This window comes from Hyalella azteca, unplaced genomic scaffold (assembly GCF_000764305.2).
Source record: "Hyalella azteca isolate HAZT.00-mixed unplaced genomic scaffold, Hazt_2.0.2 contig11906, whole genome shotgun sequence".
NCBI lineage: Eukaryota > Metazoa > Arthropoda > Malacostraca > Amphipoda > Hyalellidae > Hyalella > Hyalella azteca.
Window position 1 is genome coordinate 3,236 of NW_025941882.1, and position 19,544 is coordinate 22,779.

The following is a 19,544-nucleotide window of genomic DNA, read 5'->3' on the forward strand; positions in this document are numbered from 1 at the left end:
GGGTGATGAGTGTATATCGATAAATCTATGTGATGAATAGCTCAGGGTCTTGATGCGGGTGATGAGTGTATATCGATAAATCTATGTGATGAATAGCTCAGGGTCTTGATGCGGGTGATGAGTGTATATCGATAAATCTATGCGAGTAATAAATGTATATAAAAGTACTTTTTTGATGGTTGCAGGCGTGTTCCAGCAGCTCATCGTGGCGGGAGGCAACGACGAAGATATGCTGGCTCTCCTGGACATCCTCAACTCGAGAGCCCTCGACAGCTGCTATGCTGACGGTGCTGCCTCTTACTCTGCTGCTGACGAAGGTGGAGTATCCCCTGGTGCTGATAACGAAGGAGCTAGCGGTGGTGCCACCTCTCCTGATGCTGACGCTGCTGGGGCAGAAGCCAGCAGAAGAAACACATCCATGACCCACGATGAGCTCATCCAGCTCAAAGTTGACGTTCTCAGGGTGCGTGGGGTTACTCTTAATCTCGCGAAATTCTAATCAATTATCGCTTAAGATTAATTATATATGTTAGTGCCATATAACTACATAAAAGCCATTATGGAAAACGCATGTTTAATGTATTGGAAAGCATTTAAATAGGAATGTAAATTAATATAATCAATTGAAGCATTTCAATAGAGTATCTCACGTGGTTTCAGTCGCTGGTGACGTGCCTACGGGACTCGCACCGCAGCCGCGCCGTCTTCAGGAAGGTTGGGGGCTTCGTGCGGGCGCTGAGTGTCGTCGTGGGCATGCGGGACGCTTTCAAGGACTTGCCCCCGCCCCCCTTCACGTCCACGCCCCCCCAGCTCCTGCTCGCCCTCATAGGAGGCGTCTTCTCGTGTCTCACCACCGCCATGCGATACGAGCCCGCCAACGCAAAGTTCTTTCATGCCGAGGTTCGACTTTTCTTTATTCTGAAATATTTCGATTGATAAGGAATATGAAATATTATTTTCCACCGGAGTCCACAAATGTTTTGTTATTAAAAATCTAGATAATATTACCAGCTACCACGTTTTTCTTAGTTTCGTTTCGACTCTGTCTGTCTGTCATCAAAAATTCAAACCTTAATTTAGAGCACTTCTGTCTTCTGAAGATCGTAGGAACTTGAAATTTGGCATGCATCCATATGCTGCCTAACAATTCAAGATTTGATCATCAGATGTAATAATTAAGAAAAATTTTAATAAAAAAAAAAACATTTGAAAAAAAACTTGAAAATTCACGGTTGGGAATCGAATTTTTTAGTCGAACATCCAGAATTGCCAACCCTGGAAAATGATTTGAATTGCTAAAATTGCTGAACTAAAAGGTAGAAAATAAAATAAATAAATAAACTTTTAAAAACCACGTTTTCTTAACGGTCAAAAAAGAAAAACGTTAACTTTTACATAACATTACATAACATTCTACATAACATTAATGCTATGTAAGAGTTAATGTTTTTCTTATTTGTCCAATAAGAAAACGTGGTTTTTAAAAGTTTATTTATTTATTTCATTTTGTTATTCTATTGTATGACTCTATTCTGTCCGAGGTTGCGCTGAAGACATTGAACTCATTATATTAAGCTCTACCTGAGGATCGGGTTACGTTGACTAAGGTAGCGAGGGATAAGTAAGACACATAAGTCCAGGGGCCGGATTATCAAAACTTCGTAACTTTTTGTACTTATGACAAAAAAGTTATGTGGTACGTAAAAACACCCTAATTTTGGCATTATCAAAATTTTCGTACGCAGGTCTTAGCTAAAAGCGTAAATGTTTTTCCCGCGCAAATGTTTCCCGCTCAAATGTTTTGATAATACCACCGCTAGTATAACGTTGTCATAGCAACGCCACTCGTAAGTCGATTTTCCGTACTTACGAAGTTTTGATAATACGGCCTCTGATAACGTATCTTGTATACGGGGTGGTAATACAGAGTTGCGATACAGAGGTATAGGCTACGGCATCGACCGTAAGGTCGGAGAACTCACGCTACACGCTACATCGCGGAGTGCTCATCAGCTACTGGGGGCTTTGCTTAAGGTTGCTAGACCTTTTATAACGTTCGCTTCCGCCCACTACTGAGGTCTTGATCGCGTGATCTATCACGTGTCTATCAGATGTTGACTCGTATTAGGGCCTGAATAGACTTTTTCATGCTCGCGTATTGTAATGAATATGAATTGAAATGAGCAATTGTCACTTAATCTGTACAAATTTTATGGCTGTTAAACTTATCGTTTGCCCAAATGTCATCAGAGGTCTGTCATTTGCTATTTATTGTATTTACATTATTATTATATTATTATTCTATGCTACGAATAACTTCTCCAATATAATTTGGCTGCTAAACTTTACTAAACAATTCATTAGATTTACATTAATAATAAAGTATTATTCTATGCTACGAATAACGTCCCCAATATAATTTGGCTGCTAAACTTATCGTTTGCCCAAATGTCTTCAGAGGTCCGTCGTCGAGCGCCCACACGCCCCTGCAGCAGGCGGCGCCCTTCGTCGAGTTCGACATGAGCGCCGAGGGCTTCGGGTGTCTCTTCCTGCCCTCACTGGCGCCCCACAGCGCCCCTACTGGCGGGGCCATGGGGGGCGCTGGGGCTGCGGCCGCTGTAGTGGGCGCGGGGCTCACAGGCCCCACTGGGGACCACAGCGTCACGGGGGGCATTGGGACGGGTTAGTCAGCGGGACAGAACTTGGCACGTGACAGAACTTAGCGGGACAGAACTTAGCGGGACAGAACTTAGCGGGACAGAACTTAGCGGGACAGAACTTAGCGGGACGGAACTTAGCGGGACAGAACTTAGCGGGACAGAACTTGGCGGGACAGAACTTAGCAGGACGGAACTTAGCATGTGACAGAACTTAGCGGGACAGAACTTAGCACGTGACAGAACTTAGCGGGACAGAACTTTGCAGGACAGAACTTAGCGGGACAGAACTTAGCGGGACAGAACTTAGCGGGACAGAACTTGGCGGGACAGAACTTAGCGGGACGGAACTTAGCGGGACAGAACTTAGCGGGACAGAACTTAGCGGGACAGAACTTAGCGGGACAGAACTTAGCGGGACAGAACTTNTGACGTGTTGTTGTTATGACGTGTTGTTGTTATGACGTGTTGTTGTTATGACGTGTTGTTGTTATGACGTGTTGTTGTTATGACGTGTTGTTGTTATGACGTGTTGTTGTTATGACGTGTTGTTGTTATGACGTGTTGTTGTTATGACGTGTTGTTGTTATGACGTGTTGTTGTTATGACGTGTTGTTGTTATGACGTGTTGTTGTTATGACGTGTTGTTGTTATGACGTGTTGTTGTTATGACGTGTTGTTGTTATGACGTGTTGTTGTTATGACGTGTTGTTGTTGTGACGTGTTGTTGTTATGACGTGTTGTTGTTATGACGTGTTGTTGTTATGACGTGTTGTTGTTATGACGTGTTGTTATGACGTGTTGTTATGGTAGCGCTAGTGGTACCATCATCATTTGATGACAGAGTTTTGTATTCATACTGGTCATATATGAGCGAGTTTTATGTCCCACTTATTACAACATATGGTATCATTGTTTATTATCATAGTTGTGTTGTAAACATGTTTACGGTGCCCACAGGGGACCGGCCGTTCCCCCCGCAGTCCGGTCTGAGCTACAGCACCTGGTTCACGGTGGAGCGCTACAGCGACCCAAGAAGCGACCCTCACAGCGTACGGCTGCTGACGGTGGTGAGAAGCATACCAGGGTCCAGTGCACAGCTGCTGTGTCTCGTGGTGTGGCTCTCTGCCAGAGACAAGGCCCTTATTGTGTCTACACAAGAGACGCCTCTGCCTTCTCAGTCACAAGGTTTGGTATATTTCCATCATTGATTTTAAATAATCGTGGCTGACGCACCAGCATGGCCCTGGGCCTATACTTTCAAAAAAGTTAATAGATCGTAAGTTCATCAGCCAATCGTTGATAGTCATTCAAGCAATATCCACCAATCGTAGACAAGAAAATAGAGCGTAGGTACTTACGATCACTTGGCGAGTTTTGAAATATGGCCCCAGGGCAGGATCGTCCTCACTTTGGGGAATCAATGGGGCAATCAGTGCAAATAGTGGCACTGCGCGTGGCACTGATGCACTCTTTTGTGTCGCCATACTGAGCCAGGAGGACCCGCAAAAGGGCAGAAAGTTCATCGTTATTTCTACAAAGTCAGTCATTTTGTGCGTGCGCTCTACCGGCGTGAACTGACCAGAGCAACGAGGCAATGGGGGACGAGGCAATGCAAATTCTAATGAAAATCTCAAATTTAAAATAGCTGTAAAATAGTTCCGCACTTAACATTTTCTTTTAATATTTGTAAAGATTAAGTCAGACAAAGCCTCCGTACAGCAATATTATAGTAAGCTGAACATTGTTCAAGTTCTCTTCGATCAGTCATCTCACTAAGGTTGTTTCCTGCTCAAATTCTTGTTATACTTATTAAGATAAGCGATTATATTCTGAACTTATTTCAGCCGTCCTATAAGCGACTGTTATTTATTATAAAAATGAAGAATCATTGTTGTGTCGCTCTCTAGTTATTCTATTTCTCTTGCCTCAGTACGGCTGATGCTCTGCCTGCTGGAGTTATGAGCCAGTATAGAAACCGTCATTAAAATTTCCATGGAACTTTTTCGTGTAGTGCATTGTATTGTTGTTCGGTTTGCTTGACGTTGCTTGTGTTGAACCGAGGCTGAATGTATACATGATTTCTATGATCTGGTGTCTGAAGCTTTATTGTGGATCCTATGCATCTTCGCAGCTAAGATGAATTCAAATCGTTTGGAGCCTTACACTCCTTTGCTCGTAGCGGCCTAATAACACATATAGTGCATAGTGTTCTGTGAACACGTAATGAGAGCACGTTGTGTAGGAACATGATGCGTGAGAACACGTTGTGTGAGAACACGTTGCGTGAGAACACGTTGCGTGAGAACAGGTTGCGTGAGAACAGGTTGCGTGAGAACACGTTGCGTGAGAACACATTGCGTGAGAACACGTTGTGTACGAACACGTTGCGTGAGAACACGTTGTGTGAGAACACGTTGCGTGAGAACACGTTGCGTGAGAACACGTTGCGTGAGAACACGTTGCGTGAGAACACGTTGCGTGAGAACACGTTGTGTAAGAACACGTTGTGTAAGAACACGTTGCGTGAGAACACGTTGCGTGAGAACACGTTGCGTGAGAACACGTTGCGTGAGAACACATTTCGGTTGCGGCCGATTTCATGCTTGTTGTTGGTGGGATTAACCTGGAAAGCTCTCAGTAATTTGCTGACGGAATCACAAAGTCGTAAAATTTGTAATGTTTGGCTGTGGATATATTGGTATGCCTTGATAATTAAACACATTATAATAATATTTGATTTAATTTTTTAATATTTTTTTTTTGTAATAATATATGTTAATTTTTTCGTTGTAGCACTTCAAGAAATAGAGCCGAGCCTTGCCCCTGACACTGGGTGCCGCGTGTGGTGCCCTGACTTGCTGACTGAAGGCCACTGGCACCACCTCGTCGTGGTCCTCAACAGGACCATCCTCAAGACCTCCTCCCTCACCGTCTACCTGGACGGCAAGAGTGTGCACACGCAGAGGGTAAGTGGGGGCTAATGAGGGCTAACAGAGGTACTAATTAGAGGGTAAGTAGCAGAGGATAAGTTGGGGTCTCATCAGAGGGTAAGTTGGGGTCTCATTAGAGGATAAGTTGGGGTCTCATCAGAGGGTAAGTTGGGGTCTCATTAGAGTGTAAGTTGGGGTCTCATTAGAGGGTAAGTTGGGGTATCATTTGAGGGTAAGTTGGGGTCTCATTAGAGGGTAAGTTGGGGTCTCATTAGAGGGTAAGTTGGGGTCTCATTAGAGGGGAAGGTTGGGGTCTCGTTTGAGGGTAAGTTGGGGTCTCATTAGAGTGTAAGTTGGGGTCTCATTAGAGGGGAAGGTTGGGGTCTCGTTTGAGGGTAAGTTGGGGTCTCATTAGAGTGTAAGTTGGGGTCTCATTAGAGTGTAAGTATAGGTCTAATTAAGGGTCTTTAATTAGAGAATGAGTTAGAGCACATTTCTGCCTACGGTTTATGTCATCGCCAAGCATATAATCCCTGATATTCTTTTAATAATCGTCCTCGTTAACCTTTATTTCTTTAAACAGGGTTCAAACCTTTCACTTTTTTTCATAATTCTCCCAAATACGATATGATGCTCAACGAGAACTTGGAGCATTGGTCAATTCAGTAACCGAGTTCGCGTTCATTGCGAGAACTTATTCGGAAAGTTGAGGTTTTATTTTTATTTTTTTTATACATGGAGGCGGAGTCGAACAAGTTTGTGCACTATGATGTGCAATGTGATGTACAATGTGATGGTCACTGTGATGTGCAATGTGATGTACAATGTGATGGTCACTGTGATGTGCACTGTCATGCACAATGTGATGGTCACTGTGATGTACAATGTGATGTGCACTGTCATGTACAATATCGTGTACAATGTGATGTGCAATGCGATGGGCACTGTGATGTACAATGTAATGTGCACTGTGATGTACAATATGATGTACCATGTGATGTACAATGTAATGTGCACTGTGATGTACAATATGATGTACCATGCGATGTGCACTATGATGTACAATAAGACGCACCAGATGCTCATGACTCCATGGTCACAGTTGCAGTACATCGCCCTGATGCCCGGGGGCGCGCCAGCAAACCTCAACGTCGCGGCCAACGTCTACGCCTACATCGGCTCTGCGCCCCCCTACCGCCGCCTCTCCAGGTGCGGGGGGAAGTTCCGCTCTTACAGATCAATGAATTGCACTCTTTGATATTTGTTGCATTCAATTTTGTTATTTGTAATATTCATGTATTTAATGTACAGGGGCTGGACAAAATGAAAGGATCTTATGGAACTTTAACGCATTCTAGTCTTTGATATTTGTTGTACTTAAATTTGTTATTTGTAATATTCATGTATTCAATGTACAGGGGTTGGACAAAATAATGGGAATACCTGACATTTTGGTATTGTGATTTCTGAACATGTTATTAACAATGAAAACGTGACATGTTTTTATGTTTTGTTGGTTATTGTTGCTGCTAATTGATATTTTATTCCTGCACAGATATTTTTAGTAAATTTCTGTTTATATAACCTAACTTATAACCTATAAATCGCAAACATCTCTGATATTCTAAGAGACCAAATTGTTGGTGCCCATATGGCAGGTGCTAGTGTGGCAAAAACTTCCCGAATGCTTGACGTTTCTAGAGGTACTGTCTCACAAGTAATGACTGCTTTTGAAGGAGAAAAAAAGTCTTCAGCCTAGCATTGGTCTGACCGAAAGTCGAAGTTGTCTGAGAGTGACCGTCAGTACCTAAATCGAATTGTGATAGACAATCTAAAGACCGCGGCAGTTACAATTACTGCAGACCTTAATGGACATCTACAGAACCCTGTTTCCATAAAGACCGTCTGCTGAGAGCTGCACAGGTTTCAGGTATAACTGCTTCAATGCGTCTTGAGTGGCGTTAAAACCTTTCTCGAGCAGTCTAAAAATTGTCTCGACCTCGAGACTTAGAATAGATATCGAGCCTTACTAATCAACGTTTACGTTATTTCCAACCTCTGGCCGAGTTTTCGTTTGGAGGCAGCCAAAATGGCCATTTAATCCCGACTGCCTCCACCCAACCGTATAACATGGCGGGGGATCTGTGATGACCTGAGGTGCTTTTTCTTGGAAATCTGGCGGACCAATGATTTCTCTTTATGGAAGAATCAACAGCTGTTGCTATATGGGAATTTTGGAGGACCAAATTCATCCAGTAGTTCAAGCACTGTTTCCGGAGGGAAAGGCCTTCTTTCAAGATGACAATGCCCCGATTGATACAGCTGAAAAGCCTGAAATTGTTAGAAAATGGCACGAGGAACGTTCTTTTTGAAGTTGAACATCTCATTTGGCCACCACAATCACCAGGCCTGAAAATTAACGTGTATTTATGGTCGATTTTTGAGATGCAAGTCAGAAGTTGATTCCTGCCGCCATCTTATTCAAAAGAGCTAAAGGGACTTAATTTTTGACTGGAGAATGGGTTGAAATTACTTTGTAAACAATTTATAATTTGTATGAATCAATACCTCCGAGAATTGAGGCTGTAGTTACCGGGTAGACCTTCGCCATACCAAAATTTATTTTGTATATTTCTCAGGTGTTTCCCTTATTTTGCCTCACCCCTGTATGTGTTATTTATTGCTGTGTGGCAGGCTGGTGTGGCGGCAGGGCGTCTGCCACCTTCTGGAGGAGGTGCTCTCCCCCGCCGCCGTGGGGCTGCTCCACCAGCTCGGTCCCCACTACACGGGGAGCCTGCAAGCCCCCCAGCTGCCTGGTAGGCTGTTCTAATTAATATCTATATTGCATATATATAATAAACTACTTGATGTCATACGTTGATTTTCTGATAAATGGCAGGGGCAACGGTACTGTATGTATGCCTCCTACCATCAGACTTGTCTTAATTTAATATACATTTAAAACTATATAATTCAAGACATTGTTTGTGATATTTCCTCATAAATGTCACGAAGAACTGCAAGGCAAAATGCATGGGTTATAATATCCAGATACTGACATGTACTTTTTGCACATAGAAGCGATACGCCTATTTGCCGGCTAAATTAGGTCTAGATGACCTAATTTAAATTGTGTCTACATGACGCACACCGAGGCAAGAAATGGATCGATATTTGGACAAAGTGTGACTTATTTCTGTGCGTGCAGGGTGCGAGGCGGGGGCGGCGCTGGTGCTGGAGGAGAAGGTGGTGCTGGGGCTGAACGCCGCGGCGCTGTCGCACTTCACCCTCAGCAAGATACGCAAGTTCTACTCCAAAGTGGACAGCAAGGCCATCGCCAAGCAGGTGAACCTTATCGAAATTATGGTAGGCCTTTTCTTTACAGTTTGCTCCACTCTTTGTGCATTGTCGCCAAGCAGGTCAATTCACATCTATAATATTATATTTATATACATGCCTTTAATGGTTTTGTAGTGATGTCATCGAATTATTTTTTAAATAAATGGAAAACCTGAACTTTGCTTCTAGCGAGAAATTAAATTCAGGTCATTTCACGTCTATATTATATAATATGTATATTTGATGACTCTGTTTATGAGTGTAATGTTGTGCGATTTTATCTTGTGATGTGATATGTTGTGTGTTGTCTTGTCTTTCCCTCATAAATGACACGGACAATTGTGATGATTTATAGTAGATAAGTCTACTTATTATTCCAATATGGCTTCATTCTTGACACATCATTGCTTGCTGTGCCCCACTAACGCCCCCCGTCACATCACAGCTGGGGATGTCATCACACGAGAACGCCACCCCCATCAGGGTGGTGCACAACAGCGCCGGCCACCTCACCGGGCCCGCCCGCACCATGGGTGAGACTTGCACCACTTAAACTGCATATTTATTATTCCTATTTATTGCTGATGCTTTTCTCTGAAATTAGTTTAACCTTATCATTATGCATCACTTACCTGCATATAAGTAATAAAGTCACTTGTTTGCTTTAATCGCAAATTCACTAAAAACTTAAAAGCAAAGAAAACTCTACAAAAATTCATAGTATCTGCATATTTATTATACATATCGTTCGTATTTATTGCTGTTACTTCTCTCTGAAATTAGTCTAACTTTATCATTCTTTTTTAAATCAGTGTTTGAGATATTATATTTCAGTCTGATTATATTCTCCGCAATATTGCGATGCTGTTATATATTGCCTGCTCATGTTGCCTGTTATATTGTGATAACAAGTTTACGATCACCCAAACCCCCGCGTCCCCCGCAGGTGGGGTGGTCATCGGGTACCTTGGGGTGCGGGTGTTCTGCCCGCGGCCCGTGGCTTCCGTCATCCAGACGCTGGGGGGCACCTCGGTCATGTTGGGTGAGACGGCAACCCGCGTGTCACCGTGATTCTTTCCTTTAATTCTCTTATCTATTAGAAATTATTTGTAACTCTCAAATTTCCAAACTTGAGGTAATTTTTGCCCATCTCTTCATTCGTATACTTTTTTTTATCTTTTATGCAAGTTTTATTAAAGACCGGAGAGGATTTCTTATTAATGATTTTCTTATTAATTTCCTCGATGCTGCGAACTAGGCTTTTTGCGACATTTTATCTATTATTATTTTATCTATTGATGTGCATTATCGATTATTTTGACCTACATTTCCCATGCCTACCAAACTTCACTAGATGCTCTCACACTATGTACATTGATATGTGCTATACAATAAATTAATGAAAATATATCAAATTATTAAAGCATTGTAGCTTTTTCGGTCGCATTCTGCTTTTGTACGTTCACATTCTACTCGTGCTGTGGGCACGGAAGTGGGTCACTATTTCGACAATATGACACATTCATTTTTCAGAGTGTCAACTCCTCCTCGCACTCAAAACACGAATTGGTCAAAATGTCCAAAAACTGACACTTTTCTCCCACAGCTCAGCCAGAGAGCAAATTTACATTGATACGTTAGTGTACCGGCCATACTGGGTCAAAACGACCCATATTAGTGTGAAAAATATAACTCAGTACTCACTGCAGTGAGTGACAAAGAACGCATTTTCTCGTCGACGAAAACGTGAAGTCACGCACGGACAGACGGACGGACGGACAGACGGACATGGCGAGCACAATCTGGTGCTCGCCATGACAACATGGTGCAGGTCTGGTGGCGATGACGTCAGACGTGGAGACGCTCTACGCCGCCGTCTATAATATAATATAATATAATATAATATTATAATATAATGTTAGTTCATTTAATATAATATATAATTTTATTTCATTTATTATTATATAATATTATAATATAATAATCTTATTATCATGGTGCAGGTCTGGTGGCGATGGCGTCAGACGTGGAGACGCTCTACGCGGCCGTCAAGGCGCTGTCCTGCGTCGTGCGCTCCAGTAAACCTGGTCTGTCGTGCCAGTGATAAGATAGTGATATAGTGATGATATACCTACCGTAGTGATGATATGCTGATACAATAATGATATAGTGATCACAGTAATGATATAGTGATCTCAATGATGATATAATGATCAGAATAATGATATAGTGATGACAGTAATGATAAACCTGGTCTGTCATGCCAGTTATCATATAATGATATAGTGATGATACCTATACTGATACAATAATGATAGGATATAATGATCCCAGTAATGATATAGCTATCACAATGATGATATAATCACAATAATGATATAATGATAAGATTAACTGAAGACATTAACAGCTCGGTGTTTAGCACGAAACTTTTTCTTGTCAATTTGTCGGTATTTATGTTCTACAAAAGCCGTGAATGGAAGGAAGGTTGTTCTGTTTGCAGCGCCGTGAAGGAACGATGAAGTTGTTTTCAGATCTAATAATTAATTATATTATATATATTTATATTGAATTATATATAAGTAATATTTATTTTTTATATATAGGACGAAGAAATGTTGTTCTTACCCTTCTTATCCAATGTGAACAATTGCTGTTCAAATAGCATAAAATACCAGCCTTAATAATACTAATGAACATAAAGAAAAATATTTATACTAATGAACATCACTAATAACACAATTATTAAGAGCTTGAATAAGTATAAAAATAGTTAATAATGATGATATTAAATGGCATGAACAATATAGATGATGACTGTACAGCCCAGGTGAGCATGACCAGGTGCAGCGGGTACCAGATGCTGGGGCAGCTGCTGCGCCGCAAGCTGCACCTGCTCAACACCCACGTGCTGCACCTGTGTCTGGGGCTGGTGACTGCGGGGGACGCCTCCCCCACCACCGCCACGCCCCTCACTTCCCCCGCCATCCCCAACCTCCCCGCCTTCACTGACCTCGTCCTCGACCTCGAGGTGCTCATGCTGTGCCGTGCTGTGTCATGCTGTGCCGTGCTGTGCCGTGCTGTGCCGTGCTGTGGCATGCTGTGCCGTGCTGTGTCATGCTGTGTCATGCTGTGCCGTGCTGTGCCGTGCTGTGTTATGCTGTGCCATGCTGTGTCATGCTGTGGCATGCTGTGCCGTGCTGTGTTGTGCTGTACAATGCTGTGCCGTGCTGCGTCATGCTGTGCCGTGCTGTACAATGCTGCGCCATGTTGTGCCGTGTTTTGTCATGCTGTACGCACATTGTGTGGCTGTGCTATACTGTGCCTGGTGCCGTGCTCTGCCGTGTTGTGTGTGTCTGTGCTGTCTCTGCTGCTGCCACTCTGCCTGTCTGTGTCTGCAACTGACGTGTAAAGGCGACAGATAATCAAATAAATCTTTAATGCCTTCCTGTATATCATGTATGTTCTGTACGTTCCCATATCACATAATGTTCTTGAGTTCATCAAGTGTATTTATAACGATTGGCCCCTATCTCAGCTATGATGCCGCGCCCCAGGAGGCCTATGTAAGAATTTCATTAAAACAAGATAAGATTTTTATATATTTCTTATACGAGTTATGGTATATTTTATGTTCTCAAACTATATTACGTAATATTGTGCAGTATTATGTGTTATTGCGTAATATTGTGCAGTATTACGTGTTATTGCGCAATATTGTGCAGCATCACGTGTATTTATAAGTAATGTTGCCGAAGCTATGGTGCCGCGCCCCAGGAGGCCTGTACATTATAAGAGTTCGGTATATTTCTATACGAGTTATGGTATATTTATGTTGTCATCCTATATTGCGTTATAGTTTATAGTATCACGTGTATTTATAAGTAATATTGCCGCAGCTGTGGTGCCGCGCCCCCGGGGAGCTGTGGAGGTCGCTGCTGGAGTATCTGCTGGAGCTCGCCAAGGAGTCCCCTGATCGACACAGCAACCTCCAGATCATGCGGTGTGTGATGTGTGGTGTTATGTGGTGCGTGTTGTGTGGTGTGATGTGTGCTGTGTGATGTATGTTGTGATGCGTTGTGTGTGGTGTGTGGCGCGTGTAGTGTGGTGGGTGGTGCGTTCAGTGTTATGTGTGGTGCGTGCTGTGTAATATTTACCGGTACCTACCATGATCCGCTTTTAAAGATCTGCATAAGATGTAAATTTTTTAAGGAAGTTTTTTTGTAACTTGAGAAGAATCGAGGTTTTTTCACTTGTAACTTTTTGCTTGTAACTGAAACGAAATGAAGAGAGTAATTAATATATGCAGGTAAAATTGTCCACTTAATGAAGAAAATAATTAATGTATACAGGTAAAATTCTTCACTTAATGATAAGAGTAATTAATATATGCAGGTAAAATTGTCCACTTTATTAATTTCCAATGATGACGTATGAGGGACCGCTATTGTACGTGGCCTGACGTGCTTATTATGTATGCAGGTCGGTGGGTTTAGTGTCGCGCTTCCTGCTGCTGCTCTATGACTTCGTCAGCTGTCGTGAGGGCCTCCCCACCACTAGTGGGCCCACCACCACCACCACCACCTCCCCAGGGGGCTACAGCTACGGTCCGGTCACCTCCCCTCTGCTGCACTCCCTCATGACCGTCCTCCTCGCAGTCAACCCTCGCCCTGACGACCTGCTCAGGTGGCCTTACCTAAGATTTAGTGCCCTTGTTCCGTGCCCTTATCTCGTGCCCATGCTCGTATCTCGTGTCCTGTACCCGTGGCCCATGCATTTGGCCCTTGCCCGTGGCCCTTGCCCATGGCCCTTGCCCTTGGCCCTTGTCCGTGGCCCTTGCTTGTGTCCCTTGCCCCTGGCCCTTGCCCGTGGCCCTTGCCCGTGGCCCTTGCCCGTGGCCCTTGCCCGTGGCCCTTGCCCGTGGCCCTTGCACGTGGCCCTTGCTCGTGGCCCTTGCCCGTGGCCCATGCAAGTATCTCGTGCCCGTGTCTCGTCCCGCGTCGTGCTGCTAATCGTGAGCGCGAGTTTACTTGGTTGCCTTTTATTTTTTCAGGAACTAGCTTTGCCTCCCCTAAATTTTGCGCCCCCTGACTTCATCTCCTCAACTGTACCTCCTCTTCTACAACTCTGGGTTGGAATGACATTGACCCTGCGGTGTTTGGCCAGACCCGATTCCTTTACTAACGGGCTTTGCGTTTTGTACTCAAGTCTTTGATATTTCACTAACTTGTGTTGAGATAAGCAGGCTTAATTACTGTCGACTATCAGGTTTTATTTAATGCTAGCCTAACTCCCGCCCTGTTGTGCAGCTACGGTCAGTTCATTCTGGCGACGCTGCCCCCGCTGAGCGCCTGCGAGAAGGACGTCGAGGTGGACGCTTTCTTGTTCAGTGGGCGCCACTCCAAGGACGGTGGTGGCGAGAACCCAGGGGCGTCTCAGACCCCCAAAACGTCGTCCACACCTGCGTCAGGAGAAGCCCTCAGCTCCAACGGTAGCTGCTCCCCCGTGGGCATCTCTCCCAGAGTCATCGCCCTCAGGAACAAATGCCTCGAAATCCTGCACACGCTCCTCTACAACTCCAACAAGAACACCATCCATCTTGGGTGAGTGTGGCGGGTGAGGGTGAGTGTGGCGAGGGAAGGCGGCCATGACACCATCCATCTTGGGTGAGTGTGGCGGGTGAGGGTAGCCACCACACCATCCAGCTTGGGTGAGTGTGGCGGGTGAGGGCCACCACACTTTACATGAATCAGACTCTATTTCTGAGCCTGAATCTGAGATCATTCACTACATTTGAGTGTTGGGTGTAGATAAAAAAATATAACTCAGTCACTCACTGCAGTGAGTGACAGAGAGCGCATTTTCTCGTCGACGAAAACTTCCGTCGTCTGTCCGTCTGTCTGTCACGGACGAACAGACAGACAGACGGACATGGCGAGCACAATAGGGCTTTTTTCCATAAATGAGAAGATGCGCTAAAAAAAGACTTAGTCTAATTTAATGGAACAACATTTAAGTTATCTTGATTAAATCTTGATTAGAAAAACGTAGTTTAATTTAATAGAACATCATTTATAGTTATCTTGATTAAATCTTGATTAGAAAGACTTAGTTTAATTTAATAGAACATCATTCATAGTTATCTTGATTAAATCTTGATTAGAAAGACAAGAGGGTAAGTTGGGGTCTCATTAGAGGATAAGTTGGGGTCTCATCAGAGGGTAAGTTGGGGTCTCATTAGAGGATAAGTTGGGGTCTCATCAGAGGGTAAGTTGGGGTCTCATTAGAGTGTAAGTTGGGGTCTCATTAGAGGGTAAGTTGGGGTATCATTTGAGGGTAAGTTGGGGTCTCATTAGAGGGTAAGTTGGGGTCTCATTAGAGGGTAAGTTGGGGTCTCATTAGAGGGGAAGGTTGGGGTCTCGTTTGAGGGTAAGTTGGGGTCTCATTAGAGTGTAAGTTGGGGTCTCATTAGAGGGGAAGGTTGGGGTCTCGTTTGAGGGTAAGTTGGGGTCTCATTAGAGTGTAAGTTGGGGTCTCATTAGAGTGTAAGTATAGGTCTAATTAAGGGTCTTTAATTAGAGAATGAGTTAGAGCACATTTCTGCCTACGGTTTATGTCATCGCCAAGCATATAATCCCTGATATTCTTTTAATAATCGTCCTCGTTAACCTTTATTTCTTTAAACAGGGTTCAAACCTTTCACTTTTTTTCATAATTCTCCCAAATACGATATGATGCTCAACGAGAACTTGGAGCATTGGTCAATTCAGTAACCGAGTTCGCGTTCATTGCGAGAACTTATTCGGAAAGTTGAGGTTTTATTTTTATTTTTTTTATACATGGAGGCGGAGTCGAACAAGTTTGTGCACTATGATGTGCAATGTGATGTACAATGTGATGGTCACTGTGATGTGCAATGTGATGTACAATGTGATGGTCACTGTGATGTGCACTGTCATGCACAATGTGATGGTCACTGTGATGTACAATGTGATGTGCACTGTCATGTACAATATCGTGTACAATGTGATGTGCAATGCGATGGGCACTGTGATGTACAATGTAATGTGCACTGTGATGTACAATATGATGTACCATGTGATGTACAATGTAATGTGCACTGTGATGTACAATATGATGTACCATGCGATGTGCACTATGATGTACAATAAGACGCACCAGATGCTCATGACTCCATGGTCACAGTTGCAGTACATCGCCCTGATGCCCGGGGGCGCGCCAGCAAACCTCAACGTCGCGGCCAACGTCTACGCCTACATCGGCTCTGCGCCCCCCTACCGCCGCCTCTCCAGGTGCGGGGGGAAGTTCCGCTCTTACAGATCAATGAATTGCACTCTTTGATATTTGTTGCATTCAAGTTTGTTATTTGTAATATTCATATATTCAATGTACAGGGGATGGACCAAATGAGAGGAACTTATGGAACTTTAACGCATTCTAGTCTTTGATATTTGTTGTAGGTACTTAAATTTGTTATTTGTTATATTCATGTATTCAATGTACAGGGGTTGGAGAATATAATGGGAATACCTGATATTTTGGTATTGTGATTTCTGAACATGTTATAAACAATGAAACCGTGACATGTTTTTATGTTTTGTTGGTTATTGTTGCTGCTAATTGATATTGTATCATTGCACATATATTTTAAGTAAATTTTTGTGTCTATAACCTAACCTATAACCTATAAATTGCAAACATCTCTGGCATTCAAAGAGGCCAATTGTTGATGCCTGTATGGCAGGTGCTAGTGTGACAGAATTTCCCGAATGCTTGACGTTTCAAGAGGTACTGTCTCACAAGTAATGACTGCTTTTGAAAGAGAAGGAAAAAAAGTCCTCAGAATAGCACAGTTGTGGCCGAAAGTCGAAGTTGTCTGAGAGAGACCGTCAGTACCTAAATCAAATTGTGAGAGACAAACTAAAGATCGCGGCAGTTAAAATTACTGCAGACCTTAATGGACATCTACACTGTTAGAAAAAACTGTGAAAAAACGGTCCCACTGGCATTCTAGTGGCTGGTCGCCCCATGAAAATAAACTGTTTCGCCGTTTTTATCAGATGTTTTACGGATTTCTAGTGTTAAATCAGAATAAAAACGGCGACACGGTGTTTCTTCTCACGTGCCGACCGGCCACTGAAACGCCGGAAATACCGTTAACGGTATTTTTTCTAACAGTGTAAAGAACCCAGTTTCCATAAAGCCTGTCTGCCGAGAGCTGCACAGATCTGGATTCTATGGAAGAATTGCAATTAGAAAACCTCTGGTTTCAGGTATAACTGCTTCAAAACGTCTTGAGTGGTGTTAAAACCTTAGGTCTCGAGCAGTCTAAAAATCGTCTCGACCTCGAGACCTAGAATAGATCTCGAGCCTGACTAATCAACGTTTACGTTATTTCCAACCTCTGGCCGAGTTTACGTTTGGAGGCCGCCAAAATGGCCATTTAATCCCGACCGCCTCCTCCCAACCATAAAACATGGCGGGGGATTTGTGATGATCTGGTGTGCTTTTTCTTGGAAATCCGGCGGACCTATGATTTCTCTTCGTGGAAGAATCAACAGCTGTTGCTATATGAGAATTTTGGAGGACCAAATTCATCCAATGGTTTCCGGAGGGAAAGGCCTTCTTTCATTGTGATAATGCCCCGATCCATACAGCTGAAATTGTTAGAAAATGGCACGAGGAACGTTCTTTTTGAAGCTGAACATCTCATTTGGCCACCACAATCACCAGACCGGAAAATTAACTTGTATTTATGGTCGATTTTTGAGATGCAAGTCAGAAGCTGATTCCTGCCGCCATCTTGTTCAAAAGAGCTAAAGGGAGTTTCGAATGGAGAATGGGTTGAAATTCCTTTTTAAACAATTTATAATTTGTATGATTCGTTACCTCGGAGAATTGAGGCTGTAATTACCGGGTAGACCTTCGCCATACCAAAATTTATTTTGTAGAGTTCTCAGGTCTTTCCCAATTGTTTTGTTTCACCCCTGTATGTGTATGTGTTATCTATTGCTGTGTGGCAGGCTGGTGTGGCGGCAGGGCGTCTGCCACCTTCTGGAGGAGGTGCTCTCCCCCGCCGCCGTGGGGCTGCTCCACCAGCTCGGTCCCCACTACACGGGGAGCCTGCAAGCCCCCCAGCTGCCTGGTAGGCTGTTCTAATTAATATCTATATTGCATATATATAATAAACTACTTGATGTCATACGTTGATTTTCTGATAAATGGCAGGGGCAACGGTACTGTATGTATGCCTCCTACCATCAGACTTGTCTTAATTTAATATACATTTAAAACTATATAATTCAAGACATTGTTTGTGATATTTCCTCATAAATGTCACGAAGAACTGCAAGGCAAAATGCATGGGTTATAATATCCAGATACTGACATGTACTTTTTGCACATAGAAGCGATACGCCTATTTGCCGGCTAAATTAGGTCTAGATGACCTAATTTAAATTGTGTCTACATGACGCACACCGAGGCAAGAAATGGATCGATATTTGGACAAAGTGTGACTTATTTCTGTGCGTGCAGGGTGCGAGGCGGGGGCGGCGCTGGTGCTGGAGGAGAAGGTGGTGCTGGGGCTGAACGCCGCGGCGCTGTCGCACTTCACCCTCAGCAAGATACGCAAGTTCTACTCCAAAGTGGACAGCAAGGCCATCGCCAAGCAGGTGAACCTTATCGAAATTATGGTAGGCCTTTTCTTTACAGTTTGCTCCACTCTTTGTGCATTGTCGCCAAGCAGGTCAATTCACATCTATAATATTATATTTATATACATGCCTTTAATGGTTTTGTAGTGATGTCATCGAATTATTTTTTAAATAAATGGAAAACCTGAACTTTGCTTCTAGCGAGAAATTAAATTCAGGTCATTTCACGTCTATATTATATAATATGTATATTTGATGACTCTGTTTATGAGTGTAATGTTGTGCGATTTTATCTTGTGATGTGATATGTTGTGTGTTGTCTTGTCTTTCCCTCATAAATGACACGGACAATTGTGATGATTTATAGTAGATAAGTCTACTTATTATTCCAATATGGCTTCATTCTTGACACATCATTGCTTGCTGTGCCCCACTAACGCCCCCCGTCACATCACAGCTGGGGATGTCATCACACGAGAACGCCACCCCCATCAGGGTGGTGCACAACAGCGCCGGCCACCTCACCGGGCCCGCCCGCACCATGGGTGAGACTTGCACCACTTAAACTGCATATTTATTATTCCTATTTATTGCTGATGCTTTTCTCTGAAATTAGTTTAACCTTATCATTATGCATCACTTACCTGCATATAAGTAATAAAGTCACTTGTTTGCTTTAATCGCAAATTCACTAAAAACTTAAAAGCAAAGAAAACTCTACAAAAATTCATAGTATCTGCATATTTATTATACATATCGTTCGTATTTATTGCTGTTACTTCTCTCTGAAATTAGTCTAACTTTATCATTCTTTTTTAAATCAGTGTTTGAGATATTATATTTCAGTCTGATTATATTCTCCGCAATATTGCGATGCTGTTATATATTGCCTGCTCATGTTGCCTGTTATATTGTGATAACAAGTTTACGATCACCCA

The 19,544-nt window shown here is 43.2% G+C and overlaps 2 protein-coding genes across 2 annotated transcripts; both read left to right on the forward strand.

Annotated features, from left to right (window-relative positions):
* Positions 1-183: 183 nt before the first annotated feature.
* LOC108674882 (WD repeat and FYVE domain-containing protein 3) lies at positions 184-14,532 on the forward strand (the record flags this gene model as incomplete). Its single annotated transcript, XM_047883061.1, is given in 15 exon segments — positions 184-463; positions 661-884; positions 2,459-2,682; positions 3,618-3,845; positions 5,454-5,626; positions 6,693-6,799; positions 8,285-8,406; positions 8,799-8,935; positions 9,375-9,462; positions 9,876-9,971; positions 10,933-11,016; positions 11,755-11,960; positions 12,829-12,932; positions 13,412-13,615; positions 14,239-14,532. Coding segments are annotated over 15 exon segments (2,525 nt in total), but the record flags the coding sequence as incomplete, so codon positions are not given.
* Positions 14,533-16,087: 1,555 nt separating this feature from the next.
* On the forward strand, positions 16,088-19,151 carry LOC125178693 (WD repeat and FYVE domain-containing protein 3-like; the record flags this gene model as incomplete). The annotated part of the gene is made up of 4 exons (XM_047883062.1): positions 16,088-16,242; positions 17,974-18,095; positions 18,488-18,624; positions 19,064-19,151. Coding segments are annotated over exons 1-4 (502 nt in total), but the record flags the coding sequence as incomplete, so codon positions are not given.
* Positions 19,152-19,544: the final 393 nt, after the last annotated feature.